We start from the raw sequence: 25,859 nt of genomic DNA, 5'->3' as shown, positions 1-25,859 counted from the left end.
AATGTTAAAAAATTAAAAATATTTCTAAAAAAATAAATTTCAAAATGGAGAAAGTTTATTTTCTAATCACAATAATTTTATCGTTATCAATGGCATCTGAAGAACATGTGCATTTCATTTCAGACATGTACGAAATTACTAATCGTACTTCTGTTGCTTTACTTTACTTCAATTCAAACGATAGTAAGTTATTTCATATAAAAATTAGTCCATACTAATTTCAAAAATATATATATATCAAAATAAACATAATTATATATATTTTTTTTGTGTAGATTTAAATAAATTAGTTTTCGACATGCAAATATTTTTATTGAAAAAAAGATTCCCAGTATCGATTCTTCAACTTTCGAATTTTAAACAATTACAATTAATAAAAACAAAAGAAATATACGATGAAACCTTTGTCAAAAATGACAAATCATTGATTGTCTACTTAATAACTTCAAACTATGACTATAATAAAGTGCAAGTTATTACAAAAACAATGATTCGAAGAAGAAGATTGGATGTTTTTATATTTATAAATATTGAAAAATTGCCTGCAATTATGATGACGTGCATGAGCCCAAATGAAAATAAACTTCAATTAAATAGCGGAGTTTCTATTCTTGTCAAATGTTACGAGGATCCAATAATTCGCGAATGGCATTCAGTAAATAATAAGTTAGTTATTTACGAAAGAGCCGTTTGGAATTCAACCTTAGGATTCATTTTAAAGACAAAAAAATTAGTTGTTGGTAATAGAGAATATCTTCGTAATAAAATTTTACTTGCAGCATCAATAATGGTAAGTTTTTGAATATAAAATAAGTGTAACGAATTTCAAAACTTTTGTTCCTTTCTAAAAAAAATACATGACATAAAAAGATCGAATACACTGAGAAAAATGTTTAGTCAGAGTAACTAAAATTTGGTTGGGCCAACAAAAAAATTTTGTTGGTATTTAAGCAACCAAACTATTTGTTTGAGTCAACCAAAAAATTAGGTTAAGTGTTTTTTGTTGGCATAACAAAAATGTTTGGTTAGCTCAACCAAATTTTTTTTGTTAGGTCAACAAAAATGTTTGGTTGATCAAACAAACAGTTTTTTTGTAAAATTAAAAATTTTATTCTACCTTATCTCTTTTCTTTTTATCATTTTTATTTATTTCATTATTTATTTATCAATTTAACATTAAATTTATATTTATCCAATTGAAATATTTATGGACTTTGAAAAATCTCACCTCCGCCTGGGATCGAACCTCTGTTTTAAAACTGAAGGTCAGGAGCTCTGACCACTGGACTACCCATCCTTGTGAAAGATTTAAACTAACTGTTCTCTTAAGCTATGATCTAAGAGCGAATCAAACTAATTTGGTTGTCGCAACCAAATTTTGGTTAGGACAACAAACGATCATTTGGTTTCTTAGACCAAACTATTTTGTTGTGTTAACCAAATTATTTTGTTGTCGTAACTAAATTTTGGTTGGAATTTAAAAATGTTCAACCAAATAATTTTGTAGACCTAACCAAATGTTTGGTTGAGATAACCCTATGACTTTGTTTCAGCCAACCAAAATTTGGTTACAAGAACCAAAATTGCCTAACCAAACAATTTAGTTGCAAATACTAAATTTTTTTTCTCAGTGTGGATATATCGAAAACTCTCGAAAAAATCGAACTTTTAATTAAAAGCATGGGGAATGTAAAATCTCAATAGAAGGGCGAAACATATCTCTAGATTAGAAATGTACAGGTGGAGCTGAAGTTGATTTCATCAATAAATAAGCGTTAATATTAAAATTTTATATTACATAAATCTTACATATTATCAAAAACACAAACTTTGAAAATGTTTAAATATTGTATACACTGTTAGAAAAATCTGTATTAGATTTAATATACATGCGTATGAAGCGAATATGCACTGCAGGTATTGAAATCTAAGATACATGTATATTAAATTTAAAGTGACAACATGGCGGCTGTAGATGCCTATTTCACCAAACGGTCATTATTTACTTGATATTGAAAATTTATTTGAAATCGAAACAACATTGCGTAATTCTTTAACTATTGTGTTGTTTATGTCCAAATAATGTTTTATAAGGGGAAAATTTTTCAAAAAAAACATTCTAAATACAAGAATTTTAATACTTATATGTGACATTTAGGTTAAGTACTATATGGCAATTAGTAGATTTCTACTTCTAAGCAGTAAAATATGACTGATTCAGATTTAGAGAGTAATTAAATAATAAAGGTTAAATAAAGTGTAGTTACATTATTTTAGTCTATATATATGTGAAATATATGAAACTGATTAAAAATAAATGATAATTTACTCAAAAAAAAAAAAAAAAAAAAAAAAAAAAAATGATTAACGCCAATTCCATTGACCCCAGCGTCTCCACCCGCCACAGAATTTCGACCGTCACTTAGTGCAAGTTTAATACACAATGAAACAAAATTAAAAATATTTATTATAAACTATCATAGCTCCGGTAAGTTTACTATAACTTACCAAATAAATTTCTATAAATTACTGTATAAATTTCTATAAATTACCGCATAAATTACCTCGAAAATTTCCGTAAATTACCGAAATCAAAATTTTTAATTGTCGTTCGCGCTATATATATTTTTGTAAATTACCTCGAAAATTTTCATAAATTACCGAAATAAAAATTTTGAATTGCAATTTATGCTTTACATATTTTTATGAATTATAGCCAAAATTTCTATAAATTACCGTATAAATTTCCATAAATTACCGCATAAATTTCCATAAATTACCGAAATAAAATTTTTAATTGTCGTTCGCGTTATATATGTTTTTGTAAATTACCGCGAAAATTTCCATAAATTACCGCGGAAATTTTCGTAAATTACCAAAATTAAAATTTTTAATTGTGATTCATGCTTTACATATTTTCATGTATTTTAGACAAAATTTCTATAAATTACCGCATAAATTTCCATAAATTACCTCGAAAATTTCCGTAAATTACCGAAATAAAAATTTTTAATTGTCATTCGTGCTATATACATATATTTTTGTGAATTACCCCAAAAATTTCCATATAAACATTTTAAATCAAATTTCAACTATTTTATAGAATTTGAAAAGCAAAGAATTTTTTTTTAATTTGTTTAAAAAAATTAAAATATTATAAAAAATTTTTCCGGCCCACTATGGATATTTATTTCTTGACACTTTATCTTCAAAAATATGTATTGATATTTATCATTTCGATAGAAAAATATTTTTAAAGTTTCAGACACCAAATCGTGCGCTACGCGGAGAATCACCCATATTATATACATATATCTTCCTATATTACAAAAAGATATCGCAGCCGCCTCCGCCGCCGCCGCTGTTTCAAGAATTCTTGACCTAGGAGGGGGGGGGAGTCCCCCCTCCTAAATTTTGAGGTTATGTTCGTTTCAAGGCTCTGAATATAGCCGCAAGTCCCCTCCCCTCCCGCGCCAGAAATGACCTAAATTTTGAGGTTATGTTCGTTTCAAGGCTCTGAATATAGCCGCAAGTCCCCTCCCCTCCCCCGCCAGAAATGACCAAAATTTTGAGGTTATGTTTGTTTCAAGACTCTGAATATAGCCGCAAGTCCCCTCCCCTCCCCCGCCAGAAATGAACAAAATTTTGAGGTTATGTTTGTTTCAAGACTCTGAATATAGCCGCAAGACCCCTCTCCTCCCCCGCCAGAAATGACAAAAATTTTGAGGTTATGTTCGTTTCAAGGCTCTGAATATAGCCGCAAGTCCCCTCCCCTCCCGCGCCAGAAATTTTGATGTTACGTTCGTTTCAAGGCTCTGAATATAGCCGCAAGTCCCCTCCCCTTTTTAGTCCAGAGGCGAACATAACAGGGAGTAAAATAACATTATTAGGTCAATGATTTTGACCTTCCCAATTGAACCAAAAAAAAATTTTTAATGATATTTATTATTTATTTATGATAAATATAAAATTCACTTTATAATTTTGGATTTCGATAAATTAATTGTCCACCTAATAATAATTTATCCAATGGCATATAGTCTTCTGTATTCAAAGGCTTTACATCCAAAATATTGTTAACTTGAAGGAAAATACTATTATCATCTGTAATAATAGTAATATAATCTGTAATATAGTTATATAATTCTTACAAAATGTATATATGTAATGTATACCGCTTTCGGTTAAAACTCCAATGAGATTCAATTTTTGTCCTTGGGAAAAGTTAATTTCTTCCAAAACATTTGAAATTGATACAATTAATTTAAATTTGCCATTTGTAATGCTACCAAAATATTGAGTGTTTTTGATTTTATTCATTAATATAAATTCATCTCTTAAATATCCTCGAATTTCAATCCATCCAGTTGCTTTAGATATGTCTGTTTCATCAAAATTTATTTTATTAATTTCCCTATCACTATTTAAAATATTGAATTCCCCTAAGTCTATAATTTTGGTATTAGTTTTAAGAATAAATTCATATGGCATTGATCCTTCATTGTACGACGTTGCTGGTTTTACTGTTAAATTTTGAAGTAGTATTTTCTAAAATTAAAAAGTTAAATTATTAATAAATGTATATAAATGTTAAAAAACAGTTTTATGTGTAAAATAAGATTAATTAAAAAAGTTTTTTTTACTCTATTCGGTTTTATTATTGCTGAAAAATTAATGGCATCTTTGTTTCAGGAAGTACATGAGATTTTGGTACCATTATTATTATTTAATAAAAATTTGAATAATTGACATTCTTTAGAATCTGTTTCTAAATCCTTTTTATAAAAAGTTTTAATTTTATGAATTTGCTCTACATAACAGACAACGGATCTATAAATAATTAAAACAATTTACTTCGTAATCATTAATTATATCATTCAAACAAGTAAAAAATATTTTAATATTTTATTAAATATATAAAAATTTTTTATAACTTAAACTTAAAATTTAATAAAATTTCTTATAAATTAAGCATATAATTTATAGAAATTATAAATTATAATAATTATAAATAAATTAAAATATAATTATGTGATTAATCATTTACGATAAATAAATTCTATAATCTCTTTTCTATTTATTATTTTTTTATTATTATTATGTTTCGATAGGTCTTGAAACGATAATTTGTATAATTAAAGTATACATCGTTTCCAAGTTTTTAACCTATTTTTAAAGTGTACAGAACATAATTGGGTGTTAATTTTAATAAAGTAAAAATAAAACTAATTGCAAATTACAAAGCAGGTAAATTAATTAATTAGATTAAATATGAAATAATTAAACTATTTAGCATTTTTAGAATTATATTGAATATTATATCATATTATTAGAATTAAATGAAACAGACCACACTGCTAACCGAATCAAATATTCCAATATTCCAAAATTTTATTTTTTTGAATCAAAGAAAAAAATTTGGATAAAACGACAACAATTTTCTAAAGCTTTAGGTAGAATGAATAGCGTCAGCCCAAAAGACAGTGAAAGGTTTCATTTAAAATTAATTTTAAATAAATTTGTTGGAGCAAAATTATTTAAAGATTTAAGAACTTTTGAAGGTACAGTTCATGATTCATTTAAAAATGCAGCAATAGCTATGGGTTTAGTAGAAACAGATGTTCAAGTATTTAACATTTTTGAAGAAGCTTGCAATATTATGATGCCTTCTGAATTAAGAAAATTTTTTGCATGGTATCTTATTTCAGATAATTCACCTAATTTATCATGCACAATTTGGGATAAATTTAAAAAATACTTTTGTGAAGGGTTTAAAGATAATCATGAACAAAGAGCTTTACAAGAAATTAATGTAATTTTTAATTTGGAAAATTTATCATGTTCTGACTTCGGTTTACCGGATCCTAAATATATTGAAAATAATCAATCAATAGAAGAAAAAAAATTGTTTTTAAGTAAAAATAAAGAGATTGGTATAACTTTAATAAATCAATTAAATAACGATCAAAAAAATATTTTTGATAAAATTATTCAAAATAAAAATTCAATGATTTTTATTGATAGTCCTGGGGGAAGCGGTAAAACATTTCTATATAAAACGTTAATATATTATTATTTAGGAGAAGGTAAGACAGTAGTTTCAATGGCATGGACAGGAATAGCGTCAATTTTGCTTCCTGGTGGAATGACAAGCCACAGAACATTTAGATTGCCATTAGATTTTTCAAATATAGAAACTACATTTTTAAAATTAAAATCAGATAAAGAAAAATTACGAAAGTGTGATGTTATAATTTGGGATGAAGCTTCAATGATACCAAAAAAAGCTTTAGAAGTTGTTGATCGAACTTTAAGGGATTGCTGCAAATTAGAAGATTTACCTTTTGGAGGAAAATTAATGATTTTAGGGGGAGATTTTAGACAAATTTTGCCGGTTGTAAAACACGGTGGGAGAATAAATATAATTCAAGAATGTATTAAATATTCAAATTTATGGAGTAAATTTAAAATTATGAAATTGAAAAATAATATGAGATCTTCTAATTTAAATTGTTCAAAATTTTTATTAAAAATTGGAGAGGGTCAAATTGATTTATTGCAAATTCCTGAAAAGTGGAAAGCAACAGACATTTGTAAAAAAATATATGGTTCAGTGATTTCAGAAGATATTGATCTTTCTAATAAAGTAATTCTTTCAAGCCACAATGAAGACATTTATAATCTGAATAATAAAATATTAAAAAAAATTGAAAGTAAAGAAAAAATATATTACAGCATTGATTACGCGAAAAATAAAGGGATGGACCAGACAGACGATGACGTACAATTAAACTTTCCAATAGAATATTTGAATTCTTTAAAATTTCCAGGATTACCGGTACATAAATTAATTCTAAAAGTTGGAGCAATAGTAATGCTCATACGAAATTTAAGTATTAATGATGGCCTTTGTAATGGGACGCGATTAAAAATATTAGAATTATATAAATTCAACATAAAAGTTATGATAATTACAGGAATAAAAGCAGGCAAAAAACCAATCAGTAAAATATTTTATATAAATGTATATAAATATCACTTTAAATTCTAGAAATTCTTTTGAAAAATATAAGAAAGGAACGTATAGAAGTATGTAAGAACAATCATAAAGGTAATGTACAATTAATTAAATAAATGAAAGATAGGGGGGTTGGCTTTTGAGGTTATGTTTGTTTTAAGACCCTAATAAAGCAGTAAGTCCTTCCCCCTTCCCTCATCTCTCTCTGTAATAATAATTCTTTGAAATAGGTGGTTCATTTGGAAAAATAAGAACATTTAAAAAAAATGATTAAAACAGGGGGGTTGGCGCGCGAAGCGCGCAGGGGGGCGTAGCCCCTCTAGTATATATATATATATATCTATAAAATCTGTTAAAATCTGTTAGCAATAATTGTATTTTTTTTTTGACTTATTAAATCACAAATATTTAAATTGTAAGCAATGTATAAGTAATTTGATAATATAAAATATAAAAGATTATAACATATGATCACAGGAAACCGATACCATCGCAGGCTATTTTAATAATGTGTGCCTTGCTCTTGAGAAAGCTGGAAATTTTACAATTAAAAAAATCAAAAAGGAGGAAAATTATGGAACATTAGATAAAGAAAATCAAACTTGGAGTGGTGCAATTGGTCTTATTGTTAATAAAAAGATTGATATAGCTTTGGGGTTTTTCACAGCATTACCAGATGAAATTGGTATAATTGATTACAGTGCAAGATTGATAAGAGTTCAATATGTCATAATAATTAAAAAACCAGAAATTAAAGTTCTTGTCTCATGGTCAGCATATTTTGAGGTAAATTACAATTTTCTTCTTTTTTTCCCTTTAAAAATAGCAATTAATTATTTTAAAAAAATCAATACTTTACCAATTCACTATTTATATTTTTTCAAGCCTTTCACATTTGAAATATGGATGTCTACAATATTAATGTTTATAATCGTTCAAATTATTTGTATTTTTATGAAAAACAAACTACCTGCTCAATATTTTCAAAAGTCATCATATGCAGACGATTTTCTTAATATTTTTGGACTCTTCTGTCGTCAGGAAGTGACAAGTATACTATTATTTATTATCTAAAATTATTTTTTCCGCAAAATTTATAAATATTTGTAACAATAATTCTATTAAATTTCGCTTTACAGTTGCCACGACTGCAATATCACTTAGAATATTCTACATCTCAATTATTTTCTTCTCTTTTTTGATGTGGTCCATTTATTCGGCCAGTTTTGTTAGTCATTTAACAATCATTGACTCTAATGTACCGTTTAATTCTTTTGCCGAATTCACCAAAGTCAAAACACACAAGTTAATCGTCTTTCGAGAAACTTCAAATTACTACAAAGTAAAAGTAAGATTTTTTGGTGTGTATACAATTTTTTTGTTAGAAAAAATTTATCCCTATAATTATTGTAATTATTTTTTTTTTTAATTAGATTTTAATTCTCAATTTGAAATGAAATATTACACTTTTATAGGAACATTAATTGCAACTATATTTTTAAAAAATTATGTAATTACATTCTAAATCTGAATCAGTGAAAATTCCACTGGCGAATTAATGAAAACTGAGCCACTGATTTGAATTCTGTGCAATTTTCACTGATTCAGATTTAAAGTGTATATATATATAAAAAAAAATCAGATATTCAAATTTTTATTTTTCCAGAATTTCGAGTTCTATTAAAAATATTATTAACTAATAAAATTTTTATTTACTTCTTCGTGATGTGGTATAATTTCAAATATTCTATATAATATCGCTAATGTAAAGTAAATTTCTATGAATTTAAATTTCACCGGTTCATTTTTAATAGTTTTTCTATTATTTTAAGAACGCAACCGAGTCTCCCTTAAAAGAAGCATCCGAATTGCTTGTAAGTGAAAACGAACTACCGGAAACAAACGAGCAGGCTATAGAAAAGGTAAAAAAATTAAACAATTGAGTTTGTTGTATGCATTCTGATATTTTTAATGAATTAATATTAAAATTTATAAAAACCAATTGTATAGAGAAATATTGTGAATTATAAAATTTATATATTATTTACATATTATTATTTAAATAATAATATATTTGAGGTTTTGGTAGGGAATTCTTGTCAAAACTTTAAAATTCTTGTAAAACGATTTTATTTGATATTGTTAACAACACTTTATAAAGGAAAATTTTTTAAAAAATTTATAATTTCTTCACATTTTATTTAAACAGGGAAAACTGATGAGGCCCTTACCAATGTCTTACTTTAAATAGGGCAAAGTCGGGCAATTTCTGCACGGGTATAGGGTATTCCCTTATTTTTGCATCAAGTTATATTAAATGAGTAGAACAGGGAGATTCCTTGATAAACCAAACTAAATCATTTCTCCAAAATTTTAACCCAAAAATCATTTTTTATTTCAGAGAAAGTTTTAAACAACAAAAAAACGTCATTTGTCCATATATATCCTTAACAAATGGGTCAAACCATTATATTTCAACTAAAGTGGTCGCTGACTAATTTTTAAAAATTATAATACTTTGCAGGAATGATTTTGAAGTTATCAAGATCACGAAATGAAAAGAATTTTATTAAAAATTTAAATATTTATTGTAAAATATGAATTTAAAGTATATGAGGTGCTAAAAACTGTCAATTTTTTAGCCATTAGAAAATATGCAAAAAAACATAGAATTTACCATAAAAATAAAAAAAAATTATTGGAATTTACTAAGAATGAATAAATTTATCATTATCAATTGATATAATTATTTAAAAATGTGAAGTAATATATAAAATATGATTTCCAAGTGCACCTGTCAAATAACCTAATTTTGCGATTTTTATTCATTAATTATAAAAAATAGAAAACATTAAATTAAATAAAAACTTACCAAATATGAAGTTCTTGCCATAAACTTTTAGAATTTCTTTGCACTTTTCTTCTTTTCTATTCATAAGTATGAAAAATTTAAAAAATAAAATAGCTACTTTGTCTATTTTCACTATTTTTGAAAGTCAATAACTTTCTTGGAGAAAAATGAAAAAATATGGGGTTTCGAAAATTATTTAAATACACACTACATATACATTCACTGAAAATTTCGCATTGGTCCCGAAGCTATTTTCGAAGATAAAGTAAATTAAAAATTTCGTATTTTTTAGGCTATATTGACATGGGTTTTAAAGGTATTAAATCAATGTGAAGTTTGTCGTCACCAGTGAACCACCTTCACATTGATTTAAAATCCATGTCAATATAGCCTAAAAAATACGAAATTTTTAATTTACTTTATCTTCGAAAATAGCTTCGGGACCAATGCGAAATTTTCAGTGAATGTATATGTAGTGTGTATTTAAATAATTTTCGAAACCCCATATTTTTTCATTTTTCTCCAAGAAAGTTATTGACTTTCAAAAATAGTGAAAATAGACAAAGTAGCTATTTTATTTTTTAAATTTTTCATACTTATGAATAGAAAAGAAGAAAAGTGCAAAGAAATTCTAAAAGTTTATGGCAAGAACTTCATATTTGGTAAGTTTTTATTTAATTTAATGTTTTCTATTTTTTATAATTAATGAATAAAAATCGCAAAATTAGGTTATTTGACAGGTGCACTTGGAAATCATATTTTATATATTACTTCACATTTTTAAATAATTATATCAATTGATAATGATAAATTTATTCATTCTTAGTAAATTCCAATAATTTTTTTTTATTTTTATGGTAAATTCTATGTTTTTTTGCATATTTTCTAATGGCTAAAAAATTGACAGTTTTTAGCACCTCATATACTTTAAATTCATATTTTACAATAAATATTTAAATTTTTAATAAAATTCTTTTCATTTCGTGATCTTGATAACTTCAAAATCATTCCTGCAAAGTATTATAATTTTTAAAAATTAGTCAGCGACCACTTTAGTTGAAATATAATGGTTTGACCCAAATTTTATTCTCTATTATAAAATAATAGGGGAAAAATAACCAGTTCGTAAACAAACATTAAAAATATATGGGACGAAATCGAATTTTTTTTAATATCTCGGAAATTTTTGAACCTGGATCAAATCATGCCTAAAAAATCAAAGTTGTCCCACCTAGGTTTTCGATTTCGATGAAACTTTGGGCAAATGTAGTGAAATACATGCTAATGAAAAGTCCAAAAGCGATTTTTGAAAATTTTGGGATTTACAGGACTTTTAAAATTTTTTTTGAAATTTTGAAAAATTTGTATCTCAAAGAAAAACGAATCGATTTTAATGATTTTTTCAGGGAATACGTATTATTAGCTAACAATTTAGAAAAAAAATTTACAAAAAAAAAATTTTTTTTTTTAAACAAAAAAAATTAAAAATTATTGTTTAAACAAATTTTTCTTTGATAAGGGTATCTTTAATTTTTTTCTAATACTGATATTTCGATTCCTTAGGATCTCACGAGTATTTTCATAAAAAAAAATCGATGGAGACTCTTAAACTTTCCGAGATATTGAATTTTTTGTCTTTTCGCGCAGCGGCGAACTGCGCTTTCAATGCTAGTCGCTGTATGCAAGCTTGCTTGTAAATCTTAACAGAATTGAATATTTCCTCTTGGCTAATGATCAGTGATAAATATAAGAGAAATCGGGTCGTTTTTATTGCTTAATTATTAATTATTTATATTTTTAAATAAACAACTAACACATATTTATTAAATTCTTTAAAATTTTATTTTTTTTACAAAATGTAACAACAAAAACAATTGATAAACTATCCAAATGATTTAAACTTTGTTTTAAGGATAAATCCATTTTATTTACATATTAAAAAATAATTGTTATAAACAATTATTTTAAACAAATTTTTTTAAATTTCATATATTTTTTTTAGAAATTTTACTGTTTTTATATAAAAATTTTAATAATTTCCCTAATCTATCAACTTACTATAAAATTGTTTTTCATAATAAAAAAATTGTTATAAATAATTTTATAAAAAATTAAATTAACTTTTGTTTCTTTTTCAAGTTTACAATATTGTTTTTCAACAATAATTGTTGCAATTTTGTTGAACAATATATTGTAAACAATAAACAATGTAAACAATAATTTTTAATTTTTTTTGTTTAAAAAAAAAAATTTTTTTTTGTAAATTTTTTTTCTAAATTGTTAGCTAATAATACGTATTTTCTGAAAAAATCATTAAAATCGATTCGTTTTTCTTTGAGATACAAATTTTTCAAAATTTCAAAAAAAATTTTAAAAGTCCTGTAAATCCCAAAATTTTCAAAAATCGCTTTTGGATTTTTCATTAGCATATGTATTTCACTACATTTTCCCAAAGTTTCATCGAAATCGAAAACCTATAGGGGACAACTTTGATTTTTTAGGCATGATTTGACCCACCTATAGGTAAGTATATTAGGATTTTAGTTTCTATTTTTAATGGCCTATTTAATACAATAATAAAATTGTATTTTATTATTGTATATTAAATAGACCATTTAAAATAGAAACTAAAATTCTTATATACTTATAGAATTTTAGTTCATTGAATTATTCACTTATCTAAAAATAAAAATTAATTTCCTGTTTTCAGATTTGCAAAGAGAATATGGCTCTTTTTATAGACGACATGTTTTTGCCAATAGTGATCCACAATAATGTGGCAAATATTTGTAATCTAACAATAATTCCAACTGGTGAATTTGATGACTTTTCTTTGATTTTACATAAAAACAGTCCATATAGATCACCGATAGATTATTAGTGAGTATTTTTATTAATAATTTAAAATTATATACGTACTTCAAAAAAAAGGGAACAAATAAATACACATAAAGGAGAAATTTCACGTGAAATAGTTAAAGTAAAAAAAATGTTTCTTTTTAAACGTGGTCCTTATAGATAACCAAAAATATAATTAATTTTACTTTTTTTGATTTAAAGACACAATTTTTTTTAACAAAAGATAAGATTTTTTCCTTGATCACATCACTTGAAATCCGTCCTATACGTATATATTTCCCTTAATTTTATTTTAAAATAAAGAATTTTTTAAATTCAATATTGTTTTAGTATTCGAAGATTTCATGAAAATGGTGTATTGACTCTACAAAACTCGGCAATTTATAAGAATGTAAAACAATATTCATTTATTAACTTTTATAAAAAACATACACCTGTTACTGTTCTGGACGTTTCAGTAATTTTTACGATTTTGTTTTCAAGTGTCAGTGCTTCTATTATAATATTTTTCTATGAAAAATTTCATTATTGGGATGAAAGAACGAGAGTAATAAAAAATTTTCTAAGCAGAATACATCGATTGAAAATTAAAGTGTAATTAAATTTTTTTTTTTTTGAAAAATATTTTTAAATTTGTTATATAGTTTGTATAATAATAATAATAATTTAAAAATACATGCATTTAGTCATTTGAAAAATCCTTTATAGAAAACAAAAAAATTAATAAATAGGAGTTTTAAAATCTACCAATCAAAAATTATCAAGAAAATTAAAATTGGTGGATTTTAAAACTCCCTCTGAAATTTTTTATTTCATTTCCATTAAATGACAATGACAATTCACTTAAAAATTCAACAAAATAGAATTTCTGTTTAAGGCCATGTGGGCAAAGGACGTTTTTTTGTGGTTTCCAACTTTCTTTGAAATAAATAATGATTTTGGGTTAAAATATTTAAGACTTGATAAAGGAGGGTGCAAAGCATAAGGCGAAAATTCGATATTTTAAAATATCACTTTTATAATGGTTCAGTTAAGGGACCGTCCATAAACCACGTTGCCAGTTTAGGGGGAGGGGGGGGGGGTTCAGTGAAATTCTACGGTAAACTACGTGGGGGAGGGGAGGGGTTCGAGCCATGACTACGTAGTTGTATTTATTAAGTTATTTATTTATATGAATATAAAGTAGAATTTTTGTAAAATTAAATATGTATAAATTATTTTAAAATGATTATTATGAACTTGATGAAAATAAGAAAAATAATTGGGTCTCACGAATAATATGCCATGAAAATTATAAAATTGCATTTTTAGTGTTTCGAAATCACCTGCTTTTAGAAATATTACTTAATCAAAAGAAATTAATGCAAACAATATTGTAAACAAATTTTTATTAATTAAGAATTCTACAATTTACTAAATTTTCATTCATTGAAATTATTAATTAGCTATATTTTTATTTATCATAATTATTAGAATGAATTTCACTTTGTCGATTTTGCTGCCAAAACCAAATGGTAAATACATTATTATTTCATTTTAACAAACATTTAACTGGTAAGAATGTTTCAGTTAAACTTATTTTTATTAGAATTAATTTTTAATAGAAATTAAAAGTTATGTAATGTTAATATTATTAATTAATTATTCGAATTACTATATAATTTGAAAATTATATAACGTAAAATTTTCATTAAAAGTAATTTTTTCTTATTAAAAAACAGGTGTAATATTCTTACAGATGAAATTTTTGTTAAATAAAATTTAAATCCCTTCAGGTATTAAAAAGTGTGTAAAAGCATATTTAAGAGCATTTAATTTATTGAAAAAATCATTAGTATAAATTATTTATTATTATTTTATTATTATTTATTATTATTAGTATTAAAAATTAAAATTAAAATTTCTTATATGTTCTTAAATTGAATTCTCTTTATTGGAAATTGTTATCTATTCAATAGAAATACATTTTTAAATAAGTAAAAAAAAACTACGTTCTACCAGTGGGGGGGGGGGTTAGAGCGAAAGTCTACGTTGGACTACATGGGGGAGGGGGGGTCAAAAAGTGCCAAAAATTGGGCTACGTGGTTTATGGACGGCCTCTAAATAAAAATTCTATTAATTTAAAATATTAAAGTAAATAAATAAAATTAATTCAATAAATTCTTCGAAAATTAGGCTCATTATATAAAATACACTTTATCAAATTTTGCTTAAAAAAAATTCGATAATTTTTAATTCTTATCACAAAAATTAGGTCATAGATTCAATTTTGGTAGTATTTATGCGTCTTGAATCATTGAGTTAAAAGTAAATAAAAAAAATAATATAATTAGGAAATTAAATAGAGTAAGTGCATTAATTACGGCGCGTGCATAAAAAATAACTATATCATTATACTATTATATTTAATATAACAGTTGCAAAATGATTGTAAAAAATTATTTTAATCTTTTTTTGATACAATTACTAATAGAGATGCACATTTAAACAATTATAAATTTAATTATTTGAGATGAAATTTTTTTTCCACGCCGTAATTGAAACATTTTTAAGATTTTTAATTTTCTATTTCAAATGTGTTTTGACTCGAATCGCGCCATAATTAATGCATTTACCCTAGTAAAAATAATAAATTAATATAAGAAGCTAATAATATAAAAAGTTTTATCTAAAAATAAATGTTGATATTTATTATTATATATATAACACCCCTAAATAAACAAAAAAGAACGTTCCCTTAATATTCGATAATTGCATGTCACGTCTATTAAATTAACACATATTTTCTAGGACATGAAGACTACTCAATCATTTCCTATTTCGACAGAAACAAAATAATATTTACTAACCAATAAAAAAAAAATCATTCTCCGCTATAATTTTTCAAAAAGAACACATTTTAGTATTAAATGTATAATTCTTGAATATGTAACCAAAAAAAAAAAAAATCTCAAAATGAAACGATTAATTTTAAAAATTTTAAATATATTTTTAACAATTTTATTAACAAAATCCGATTCGTTAACTTCCAAGGACTATGTGAATTTAATTTCCGAAATTTCCAAATGGAGTAAATCAACTTCCGTAGCACTTTTACACTTTACTCGCGATGATGGTAAGTACACTGAGAGAAATGGATAGTAAGAATTTGATAGTAAAAAGAAAGATTGTACAAGGTGCTATCATTGTGTTACTGACAAGAATCTACTATCAACATTTTACTATCCAAGATGTTACCCAAAGACGTAAAATATGTTAGCTTTTGGATTGTAGTCACTACTATCAAATATTGTAAAAATTAAATGTGAGCGCATGCGCTGATTGTGGTGTATACTTCGCCTATTCAATTGCGGTCCTTGTGTTTTCACGCACGTGTTTATATATAGTGAAAAAAGTTGTGAATAAAAAAATGGACGAGTTTGTTAAAAATTTATTAATGTCGTGGAATATAGAATCTTTAATTCCATCTTTTGGAGGTAGGTTTATTATTTTGATTGAATTAGCGAAGACTGAAGTGTGAACGTGTTTATAACCTCAAAACAATTTTGCGTTGTTTAGACGGTGAAATTGATGAAGAATCGTTTTACTTACTGGACAATGATACAATATCACTCATTATACCAAAACCAGAACCTCGCTTAAAATTTTTTAAAAAATTTCAAGATTACAAAAATCAAGTAAGTTTTTTTTTCGTTTGTATAAATGTACATGAGTTTATTGAAATTTTTTTTTGGAAAAAAAACTTTTTCATATTTTTTCTTACTTTTTTTAAACTTAAAAATTAGTAAAATAATTCAAATTCAATTGACTCTGTGAAAAAAATATACCGTTTGATAAACATATTTATGTTTAAGCAAGTCCTTTTTATAGACGGAGTGAAAAAATAGACATACTCTTTTTTATGTAAAAAGTTTAAAGTTTAAATTCTTATCGAAATGTCTTATTACAATAAAATGAAATTATTTAAGTTTACAAAAAAAGCGAGGTTAGGTTCGTGTATATTTGCCACTCGAGAACGTAAAGAGATCGTATAAAATTTTTAACATCAAAGATTGTAAATTGTACAATCAAATTTCTATAATCATCTGATAGTAAATACTACAATCTATATCGCTGTCTGTATATTTAGCACTAAATATGGTTGCCCTTAACATCATTATGTTACCCAGTAGCATAAATTTCTCTCCGTGTAAATGTATATACAATAAATATTAATCGTTCTCTAAGAACCTCAAAAACCTGAGATACTTATTATAAAATAACATTAATTCACAATTTTAAATTCAGATTCAAAACTTATACAATTTTAACTTAAATTTAACTGCATTTCATTTCAGATTTGTATCAGAAAAATTTAATTTTTAACATGCAAATTCTTTTATTCAAAAAGAATATTATGGCTTCTGACATTAATTTAGAAATTTTAGCTTCTCTAACTGATGCAGATGAACGATATCATAATTTTAAAGGGTTGAGAAAGGATGACAATGCAATGAGTGTTTTTTTATTAACATCCCTCATTGATTTGAATGATATGAAAAATTTTACAAGATTCATTAATAGAACAAAAATAATTTATTTCGCTTTATTCATGGAGAGCAGAGATGATGCTTTAAAGGAAATTTGTTTGAATCCATACAGCAATCCACTTGGTTTAAATAAAGGAGTGTCTTTTCTTGTTAAATGTCACAATGATTTTATAATTCGCGAATGGCATTCAGTTGATGGTAAAGAAACAAAAATATACAATAGAGGCATTTGGAATAGAGAAACGGGATTTAATGAAACATCAGAAGAACAAATTCTCAATGATTATGATATTTTGAGTGGGAAAATTTTACAATCCATTAAGTCTGTGGTGAGATATATATATATATACATATGTGTGGGGCAAAATTTTTCAACTGATTCAACAAAAGTGTGAATAGTAGATTATTTGAGAAGTCACACTGAGAAATTATTTGGTTGTCACAACCAAATTTTGATTCGGACAATAAATGATCATTTGGTTTTTTAGACCAAACTATTTTGTTGTGTTAACCAAATTATTTTGTTGTCTTGATCAAATTTTGGTTGGAATTTAAAAATGTTCAACCAAATAATTTTCCCACACAGCACAACATCTTACACCAGGCCTACAGCAGGCTTACATGTAAGGTTTGTAAGGTAACATCGTAAGCCCATAGTAGACTTACAGTAAACCTAAAATGTCCGCCTTACAGTAAGCTTACATGGTAGGGTCGAGGTAAGCTTACATGGTAGGGTCGAGGTAAGCTTACACGGTAAGGTCGAGGTAAGCTTATGAGTAAAGGCTGTGGTAAGGTTATTATTAAGTTGTAAGGTTGAGGTAAGGTTGTGGTAAGCTTACAAGGTAAGGCAAGTTATATTCAAATAATAATATTAATAATAAATAAATATTCAATAAAAAAATTTGTCTTTTGCCTTATTCTATTTTGGGAACCTATCATTTCGCAGAAAGTTTTGAAAACAAATTTGGGAGGAGTAGGATTCGAACCCGGGACCGAAGTATATACCTAACAACCTAACCAACTGAGCTAAACGGGGAACTGACAATGAGAAAAGTAATCTTACTTTTAAAGTGGAACCAAGAAGATAATCAACTCCTTAAAAGCAAGATTACTTTTCTCATTGTCAGTTCCCCGTTTAGCTCAGTTGGTTAGGTTGTTAGGTATATACTTCGGTCCCGGGTTCGAATCCTACTCCTCCCAAATTTGTTTTCAAAACTTTCTGCGAAATGATAGGTTCCCAAAATAGAATAAGGCAAAAGAAAAATTTTTTTATTGAATATTTATTTATTATTAATATTATTATTTGAATATAACTTGCCTTACCTTGTAAGCTTACCACAACCTTACCTCAACCTTACAACTTAATAATAACCTTACCACAGCCTTTACTCATAAGCTTACCTCGACCTTACCGTGTAAGCTTACCTCGACCCTACCATGTAAACTTACCTCGACCCTACCATGTAAGCTTACCTCGACCCTACCATGTAAGCTTACCTCGACCTTACCGTGTAAGCTTACCTCGACCTTACCGTGTAAGCTTACCTCGACCCTACCATGTAAGCTTACCTCGACCCTACCATGTAAGCTTACTGTAAGGCGGACATTTTAGGTTTACTGTAAGTCTACTATGGGCTTACGATGTTACCTTACAAACCTTACATGTAAGCCTGCTGTAGGCCTGGTGTAAGATGTTGTGCTGTGTGGGTTGTTGGCCTAACCAAATGTTTGGTTGAGATAACTCTACGACTTTGTTTCAGCCAACCAAAATTTAGTTACAAGAACCAAAATTGCCTAACCAAACAATTTTGTTGCAAATACTAAATTTTTTTTCTTAGTGCGTAACTATATTATTACGGAGAAAAATAGAAAAATGAATAAAGTAACTTTTATTATATAATTTAAAAGTAAAACCTGAACTGTCCGGAGTTTCTGAGCATTTTTGGTAATTTTTACTCTGAAAATGATAAAATTTACTCCTGAAATAGTAAAAATTATTCCGGCAATAGTGAATTTTACTATTTTCGAAGTAAAAATTACCAGAAATGCTCAGAAACTCCGGACAATTCAGGTTTTACTTTTAAAATTTAGTAAAAGTTACTTTATTCGTTTTTCCATTTTTCTCCCGTGTATATAATAGGTTTAAAAATTTTTTTCATCTACACTCAGAAAAAAATTCGTTTGAAGCAATCAAATTTTGGTTAAATCAACAAAATAAATGCATTCATATACAGTTAACCAAACATATGAAATAACTAATTTCACCTAATTTTCAATAAAATGATTTTTCATTTAAATGAATTCATAAAAATCGCATTAATTAGGATTTTTATTTTAAATTATTTTATTAGAAATAATTATTTTTTAGATGAACTTTCAATTTTCGAATTAAAATTTACTACACTTTCTTTTTATACGAATTTTTAAACAACAGAAATTCTAACTCACCGAATTTTAATTTATAAGAATTTTTAATTGATAGGATTTTTAAGACACAGAATTTTTTATTTGTCCGAAATTACAAATTGCCGAAAAAACAATCGATTTGAATACAATTTTTAAAATTGACCAATCACGATTTTCTTGATAATTTCTAATTTGTTTGGACATTTGTAATTTCGGATAAGTAAAAAATATGGCGTCTTAAAAATTCTATTAAATAAAAATTCAGAAACATTAAAATTCGGTGAATTGGAATTTTTGTCATTTAAAAATTCAAATCACATAAAAATTCGATTGAACGAGAATTCTGTTAAATTAAATTTCGATTAAAATTAAAATTCTCTTAAATATAAAAAGTCATGTTAATTAAATGACTATAAAATAAAAATTCGTATAAAAAGAAATTCTGCCAAATACTAATTCGAAAAATGAAAATACGTTTAAAAATTAATTATTTCTAATAAAATTCTTTAAAATGAAAATTCTAATTAATGATTTTTATAGAATAATGGATTTACCAATCAAAAGTTAAAAAAATTTTTCATCCAAAATGCCCCATAAGTGGTACTCATCCTTATAGCTAAACTATGCGCTCAGCTCGATCTAAAAAAAAAAAAATTTCAATTAGATCACTTCAAGAATTTTGCCTTATATGTATATTTAAAAAAAATTAGTTGTTCTAATAATTTTTATCAATGTATAGGGGAATAGTGTCAGGGTTGGACACAGTTTTGGTTTTTTGTTTATAAATATTTTGTTTAGATAAATTCAGTCAATTGTGGTGTATGGGTGGAAAGATCTACAAAAGAGGAACACTTTTGCTGTGGACCGTAAATTGATTGGTCTAAAATTAAAAAAGTTATAAACATTTAAAAAAAGAAAATCTAGTCAGGGTTGGACTTTTCAGTCAGGGTTGGACACTTTTTGAAAATCGAAACGCATTATTGGTAAAAACGTAAAATAACATTTGTAATGTTTTTTATTCTTATTTTTTCATGTTTATCTTTACTTATTGTTTACAAATTGTAAAGCTTCATGGGTTTAAAAAAGGAATGAACTCAAATTACAAAAAATAACGCTTTATTGTTCCAAATAACTCAATGAAATGATGAACAAAATTTATACAATTTAAGTATTATTTTTCTAATATCTTTGGCACAATTTTGCACTGAAATATCAATAAAATAAAATTTATTTATAAATTGTGTCAAATTTATAATTAATATGGGTGTCCAACCCTAACTAGAAGTATCATTTTCGAATTGTGCTAACCATAACCAGACATGTGTCGCGATTCGATTTTTCACTTTTTTTCTTCTTAAATTATGTACCCCACAATACATTCAATAAGCTTACTTTGCAGAATTCCTGCTTTTTTACACATTTTTTAGGTTTATTCACAAGTCAAACAAAACTTTTTTTGTCTCTTCGATTGCACCGAAGTCATAGGAGACGCTACTTTTGATTCTCCAAAAATGTAATGCCACAAAAAGTTAGGTTACACTACTAGAAGATTCGTCACGTACGCACACAGGTGGTGCTAGTGTTCTTATATAAAAAAAGCCAAGTGTCCAACCCTGACACTATTCCCCTAGTAAAAAAATAATTAATTAATATTTACATATGTCAATTCCTTAGGATGATCATATTCAAGAAGAATATTTTGATAATTTAATTAAATATATAGAGAATGCTGGGAATTGTACAATTAAAAGATTCAAGTGGAAAAAATATTATGGTGTTTATAATCACAATATTTCTACTTGGAATAATGCGAGAAAATTATTTTCAAATGGAAGCCTTGATATTGGAATGGGATTTTTCCACTATTTACCAAAAAATTTTAAAGATTTTGATTTCTGTGAACCACTGGCAAAGCTTGAATATGTTTTTTTGATTAAACATCCGAAATTAGATATACACGTTCCTTGGTATGCGTACTTTAAGGTACACTATTATTTAAATATGCAAATTTAGTATATTAAAGAATTAATTTTATACAAATGCAATTATAATACATCATTTTTAATTGAACAGCCTTTCACATTTCAATCGTGGATTGCATTTTTATTTATAATCATAATTAGTCTATTGATTCAAATTTTCACAAATACCAAATTCAAAACAGATTTTAATAATAAGAACAGTATTGGAGACGAAATATTTTCTATTTGTGGAATTTTCTTACATCAAAGTATACCATCAGGTATAATTTTTGCTCAGAATTTAACAAAATGAAAAAATAATTTTTTTTTACAATCAAATTAAAAATATATTGTTAATTTTTTTTTAAATTAAAATAACTATTTCTTGATATTTTTTTACAGACTATCCAAAACCCGGAGCTGCAAAAATTGTACATTTTTCAAGTTCTATGTTCATTTTTATAATTATATCACTTTACACCGGAATTTTCGTCAGTAAGCTCACAAATTTTAATTTAGATATTCCATTTAAATCAGTCGAAGAATATGCGAATGTCAAATCACATAAGTTAATTGTTTTTAAACACACTGCCAGTTATAATACAGTAAAGGTAAGTATGTTATTTTAGAAATGCTTTAAAAAGAAAATATTTTTGGGGCACATGAATTTCCTATAAAAATCATTAAAAAAATATGTATTTGAACCAAATACATATTTATTAAACTTAAGTATTTTATTTTATCGTATCAAATAAATAGTTATTTTAATCCAATACAAAGTATTCAAATCAAATAAATGGAATATTCGGATTAATTAGATGAGGGCGAGCTGATTAAGAATCATCTCCATTTTTACAAGTAATTTTGTAAAAAAGTATTGAAAATCTTTAATAAAATAATTTCCTCACAATATTATTCGTATATATATATATATATAAAGTATATGTTACACCCAAAATGAATTAAAATTTTCTTAATTTTTCAAAAAATTAAATTAATTATAACAGTTTTCAACTCGAAATTTTTTAAATCAATCATAATTGAATCGAAGAAATTCATTCACTTTAGGTGAAATATAATAATGAATTTTGACTAATTATCATTTATTATATTAATAATATAATAATTTCCCATTAGAATTCAAGAACTCACGCTTGGAAAGAAATAAGTAAATTATTAATGGATAACAGTCAACAACCAAAAAATGCAAAAGAAGCTATGAATATGGTAAAATATTGTCATAGAATTGTTATAAATGTAAAATTAAAAAATGTCGCACTAATCGAGCGAAAAAAAACTATTTTTTTGTAATAAAAAATGCAATATTTTTTATTTTTTTTATTTTAATATCAATTTATAAATCTAAAAAAAATTAATTCAAATATTTTGTTTCAGATTTGTTATGATAATATAGCATTATTCACAGATGAATTGTTTTTACAAATGATGTTCAATAACAAAATACAGAGTTCATGTCAATATATTATAATTCCAACTAAAATAAGACATCCTGTTACATTTATTTTACGAAAAAATAGTCCTTATACCCAAACAATGCGACAAATGTAAGATATATCATTTATATTTAATTTTGAACATGAACTTAATTTTTTTTTCTAAATAGTTTCAGGATATGTCCAACATGTGAAATGTAAACAAACCATGCACATTTTTACGCACTTCTTATTTGCGTAGAAAATAAAAATTTGTCGTTTTCTTTGTGAAAATGGTAAATTTATATATTAGACTAGGTAACTATACTTTATTGAACTAATTATGTGAACAAATAAGTATAATTATAATGAAATGAAAAGTACACTGAAATACCTGCTTTTGAAGGTTACGAAAAATTTAAGCATTCGAGTATATCTGAGGCACGGACGTTGAGGACCTAAGTGGGAGAAAGTGAGAGAAGGGATGTGTCTGTCCAATGGCTGAACTCTTTCTCCCACCTAGGTGCTCAACGTCCGTGCCTCAGATATACTCAAATGGTTTTTTTTCGAAACCTTGAATTTTCCTTAAAAATTTATGTTTAATAAATAAATAAAATAATATTTCTTATATATATGGATAAGTCGCACAGACAGGAGCCATAGGTTAAGTTTCATTATGTTAATACAAATGTTATAACTTTTGTAAAACTTTAATTGATATCAATAAACTAATTCTAATTCTAAAAAAAAAAAATTCGAAACCTTGAAAAAATTGCTAATTCAATGTACTTTTCATTTCATTATAATTGTACGAGGCGCATGATTTTTCCCAAAAATTAAAAAGGTCGAAAATTTAATTGATCGAATTACATTAAGTCGATATTTTATTTGAACGAAATTCTAAATGATCGATATTTAAAATGGTCAACATTTTATTTGGTCGATATTTTATTTATTCGAAATTCTAAATGATAGACATTTATGAAGTTCGACATTTTATTCTGTCGATTTTTTATTCGGTCGAAATTCTAAATAACCGACATTTATGAAGGTCGACATTTTATTTAGTCGATATTTTATTTGATCGAAAATCTAAATGGTCGATATTTAAAGTGGATGACATTTTATTTAGACGATATTTTATTTGGTCGAAATTCTAAATTATCGACATTTAAAGTGGTCGAAATTTTATTAGTTAGATATTTTGTTTGGTAAATATTCTAAATGAACGATATTTAAAGTGGTCGATATTTTATTTGTTCGATATTCTAAATGATAGAAATTTAGAAGCATCGAAAATTATATCCATCGAAATTTAATTTGGTCGATATTTTAAAAGCTCGACACTTTTTTAGCTATACGAGTTTCCTTTCTATATAGTTTGTCGGTAAAGTACATTGAAATTTTGCGGGAAATTTGAAATTATTGATGTAAATAATAATAACAACATAGAGAGGAAACTCGTATAGCTAAAAAAATGTCAAGCTTTTAAAATATCGACCAAATTAAATTTCGATGGATATAAAATTCGATGCTTCTAAATTTCTATCATTTAGAATATCGAACAAATAAAATATCGACCACTTTAAATGTGGATCATTTAGAGTATCGACCAAACAAAATATCGAACTAATAAAATTTCGACCACTTTAAATGTCGATCATTTAGAATTTCGACCAAATAAAATATCGTCTAAATAAAATGTCGACCACTTTAAATATCGATCATTTAGAATTTCGATCAAATAAAATATCGACTAAAGAAAATGTCGACTTTTATAACTGTCGTTCTTTTAGAATTTCGACCAAATAAAATATTGACTTAAAGTAATTCGATCAATTAAAATTTCGAACTTTTTAATTTTTGGGAAAAATCATGCGCCTCAATTGTACTTATTTTTTCATATAATTAGTTAAAATAAAGTATAGTTACCAAGTGTAATACATTAATTTACCATTTTCATAAAGAAAACGACAAATTTTTATTTTCTACGCAAATGAGAAGTGCGAAAAAATGTGCATGGTTTGTTTACATATCACATGTTGGACATACCCTTAATATATTCTATAGATTTTTTGTTTCTATAATTAAGGTTATGTGATTGTTGATGATTTCATATGTATAAATATTCTCTGTAGGTTTTCTTGTAAATTAATTGATAGTTTCAACTAAAATTTTGTGGAGAACTCAAAAATAATATAAAAATTTATTGTAATATTTCGTTGAAAAATTTATTCTTGAAAAATTTGAATATTTGGGGAAATGGCTAAAATTATACTGCCTTTATTTTGAATTTTCCTCAAATATTCAAGTTTTTAAAAATAAATTTTTTTGACAAAATATTATATAATAGTCTGGCACATAACAGAAATTTCTTATATGTACTATTTTTGAGTTCTTTATACAAAATTTTACCTCAATGTATAAATTACTCAACATATGAGAAATACAAAATCACAACCTTAAGTTGTTATTTTACTTTCCTAGTAGGATGGAGACTGAGGACAGTTGAAACAAATGAAATATATTTTCAAAACGGTTAATATTAATGGGGGGTCTAAAGGATAAAAAATAATTAGATTCCATATTGGAACTTATTGCGAACAACTTTAGTTTTCCAATTCGACTTATACACGTAAAAAATATAAACTAATTTTTTGGCAGAGTCAAAATTACGAATTTCACAACTTAATTTTTTTTTCAATAATTAAAAAACTTTTGTAGGTACCTATTTTACAAAAAATCAACTGTACCCAATCTCCCCTATAAATAAAGAATGAAAAATAAAATTAAAAAATGAAA

General features: G+C 25.6%; 2 protein-coding genes across 2 annotated transcripts; both read left to right on the top strand.

Moving 5' to 3' along the window:
- The first annotated feature begins 721 nt into the window (after positions 1–721).
- On the top strand, positions 722–15,869 carry LOC127289417 (uncharacterized). Its single transcript, XM_051317349.1, has 6 exons — positions 722–790; positions 7,496–7,804; positions 8,851–8,940; positions 12,580–12,749; positions 13,059–13,275; positions 15,762–15,869. The coding sequence occupies exons 1-6, from the start codon at positions 788–790 to the stop codon at positions 15,867–15,869; spliced, it is 897 nt and encodes a 298-aa protein (XP_051173306.1). The 5' UTR covers positions 722–787.
- A 1,450-nt stretch (positions 15,870–17,319) lies between these two features.
- On the top strand, positions 17,320–22,935 carry LOC127289416 (uncharacterized). Its single transcript, XM_051317347.1, has 5 exons — positions 17,320–17,586; positions 21,338–21,646; positions 21,737–21,905; positions 22,027–22,235; positions 22,762–22,935. Exons 1-5 carry the CDS (start codon positions 17,320–17,322, stop codon positions 22,933–22,935), a joined length of 1,128 nt encoding a protein of 375 aa, XP_051173304.1.
- Positions 22,936–25,859: the final 2,924 nt, after the last annotated feature.

Source organism: Leptopilina boulardi, unplaced genomic scaffold (genome assembly GCF_019393585.1).
Source record: "Leptopilina boulardi isolate dan_hultmark-lab unplaced genomic scaffold, ZJU_Lbou_2.1 LbouV2_408, whole genome shotgun sequence".
Taxonomy (NCBI): Eukaryota; Metazoa; Arthropoda; class Insecta; order Hymenoptera; family Figitidae; genus Leptopilina; species Leptopilina boulardi.
The sequence above is the reverse complement of the archived record's forward strand: the minus strand, read 5'-3'. Positions and strand labels throughout refer to the sequence as shown.

What these genes read in the sequence shown, in the direction of transcription:
- LOC127289416 (XM_051317347.1), top strand. Translation starts at nt 17,320, where the DNA reads ATGGAGAGCAGAGATGATGCTTTAAAGGAAATTTGTTTGAATCCATAC. An exon ending in CTTGGTATGCGTACTTTAAG is followed by an intron (nt 21,647 to 21,736) that starts GTACACTATTAT and finishes TTAATTGAACAG; the next exon opens with CCTTTCACATTTCAATCGTG. An exon ending in ACATCAAAGTATACCATCAG is followed by an intron (nt 21,906 to 22,026) that starts GTATAATTTTTG and finishes ATTTTTTTACAG; the next exon opens with ACTATCCAAAACCCGGAGCT.
- LOC127289417 (XM_051317349.1), top strand. An exon ending in ACGAGCAGGCTATAGAAAAG is followed by an intron (nt 8,941 to 12,579) that starts GTAAAAAAATTA and finishes TCCTGTTTTCAG; the next exon opens with ATTTGCAAAGAGAATATGGC. An exon ending in ATTGGGATGAAAGAACGAGA is followed by an intron (nt 13,276 to 15,761) that starts GTAATAAAAAAT and finishes TTAACTTCCAAG; the next exon opens with GACTATGTGAATTTAATTTC.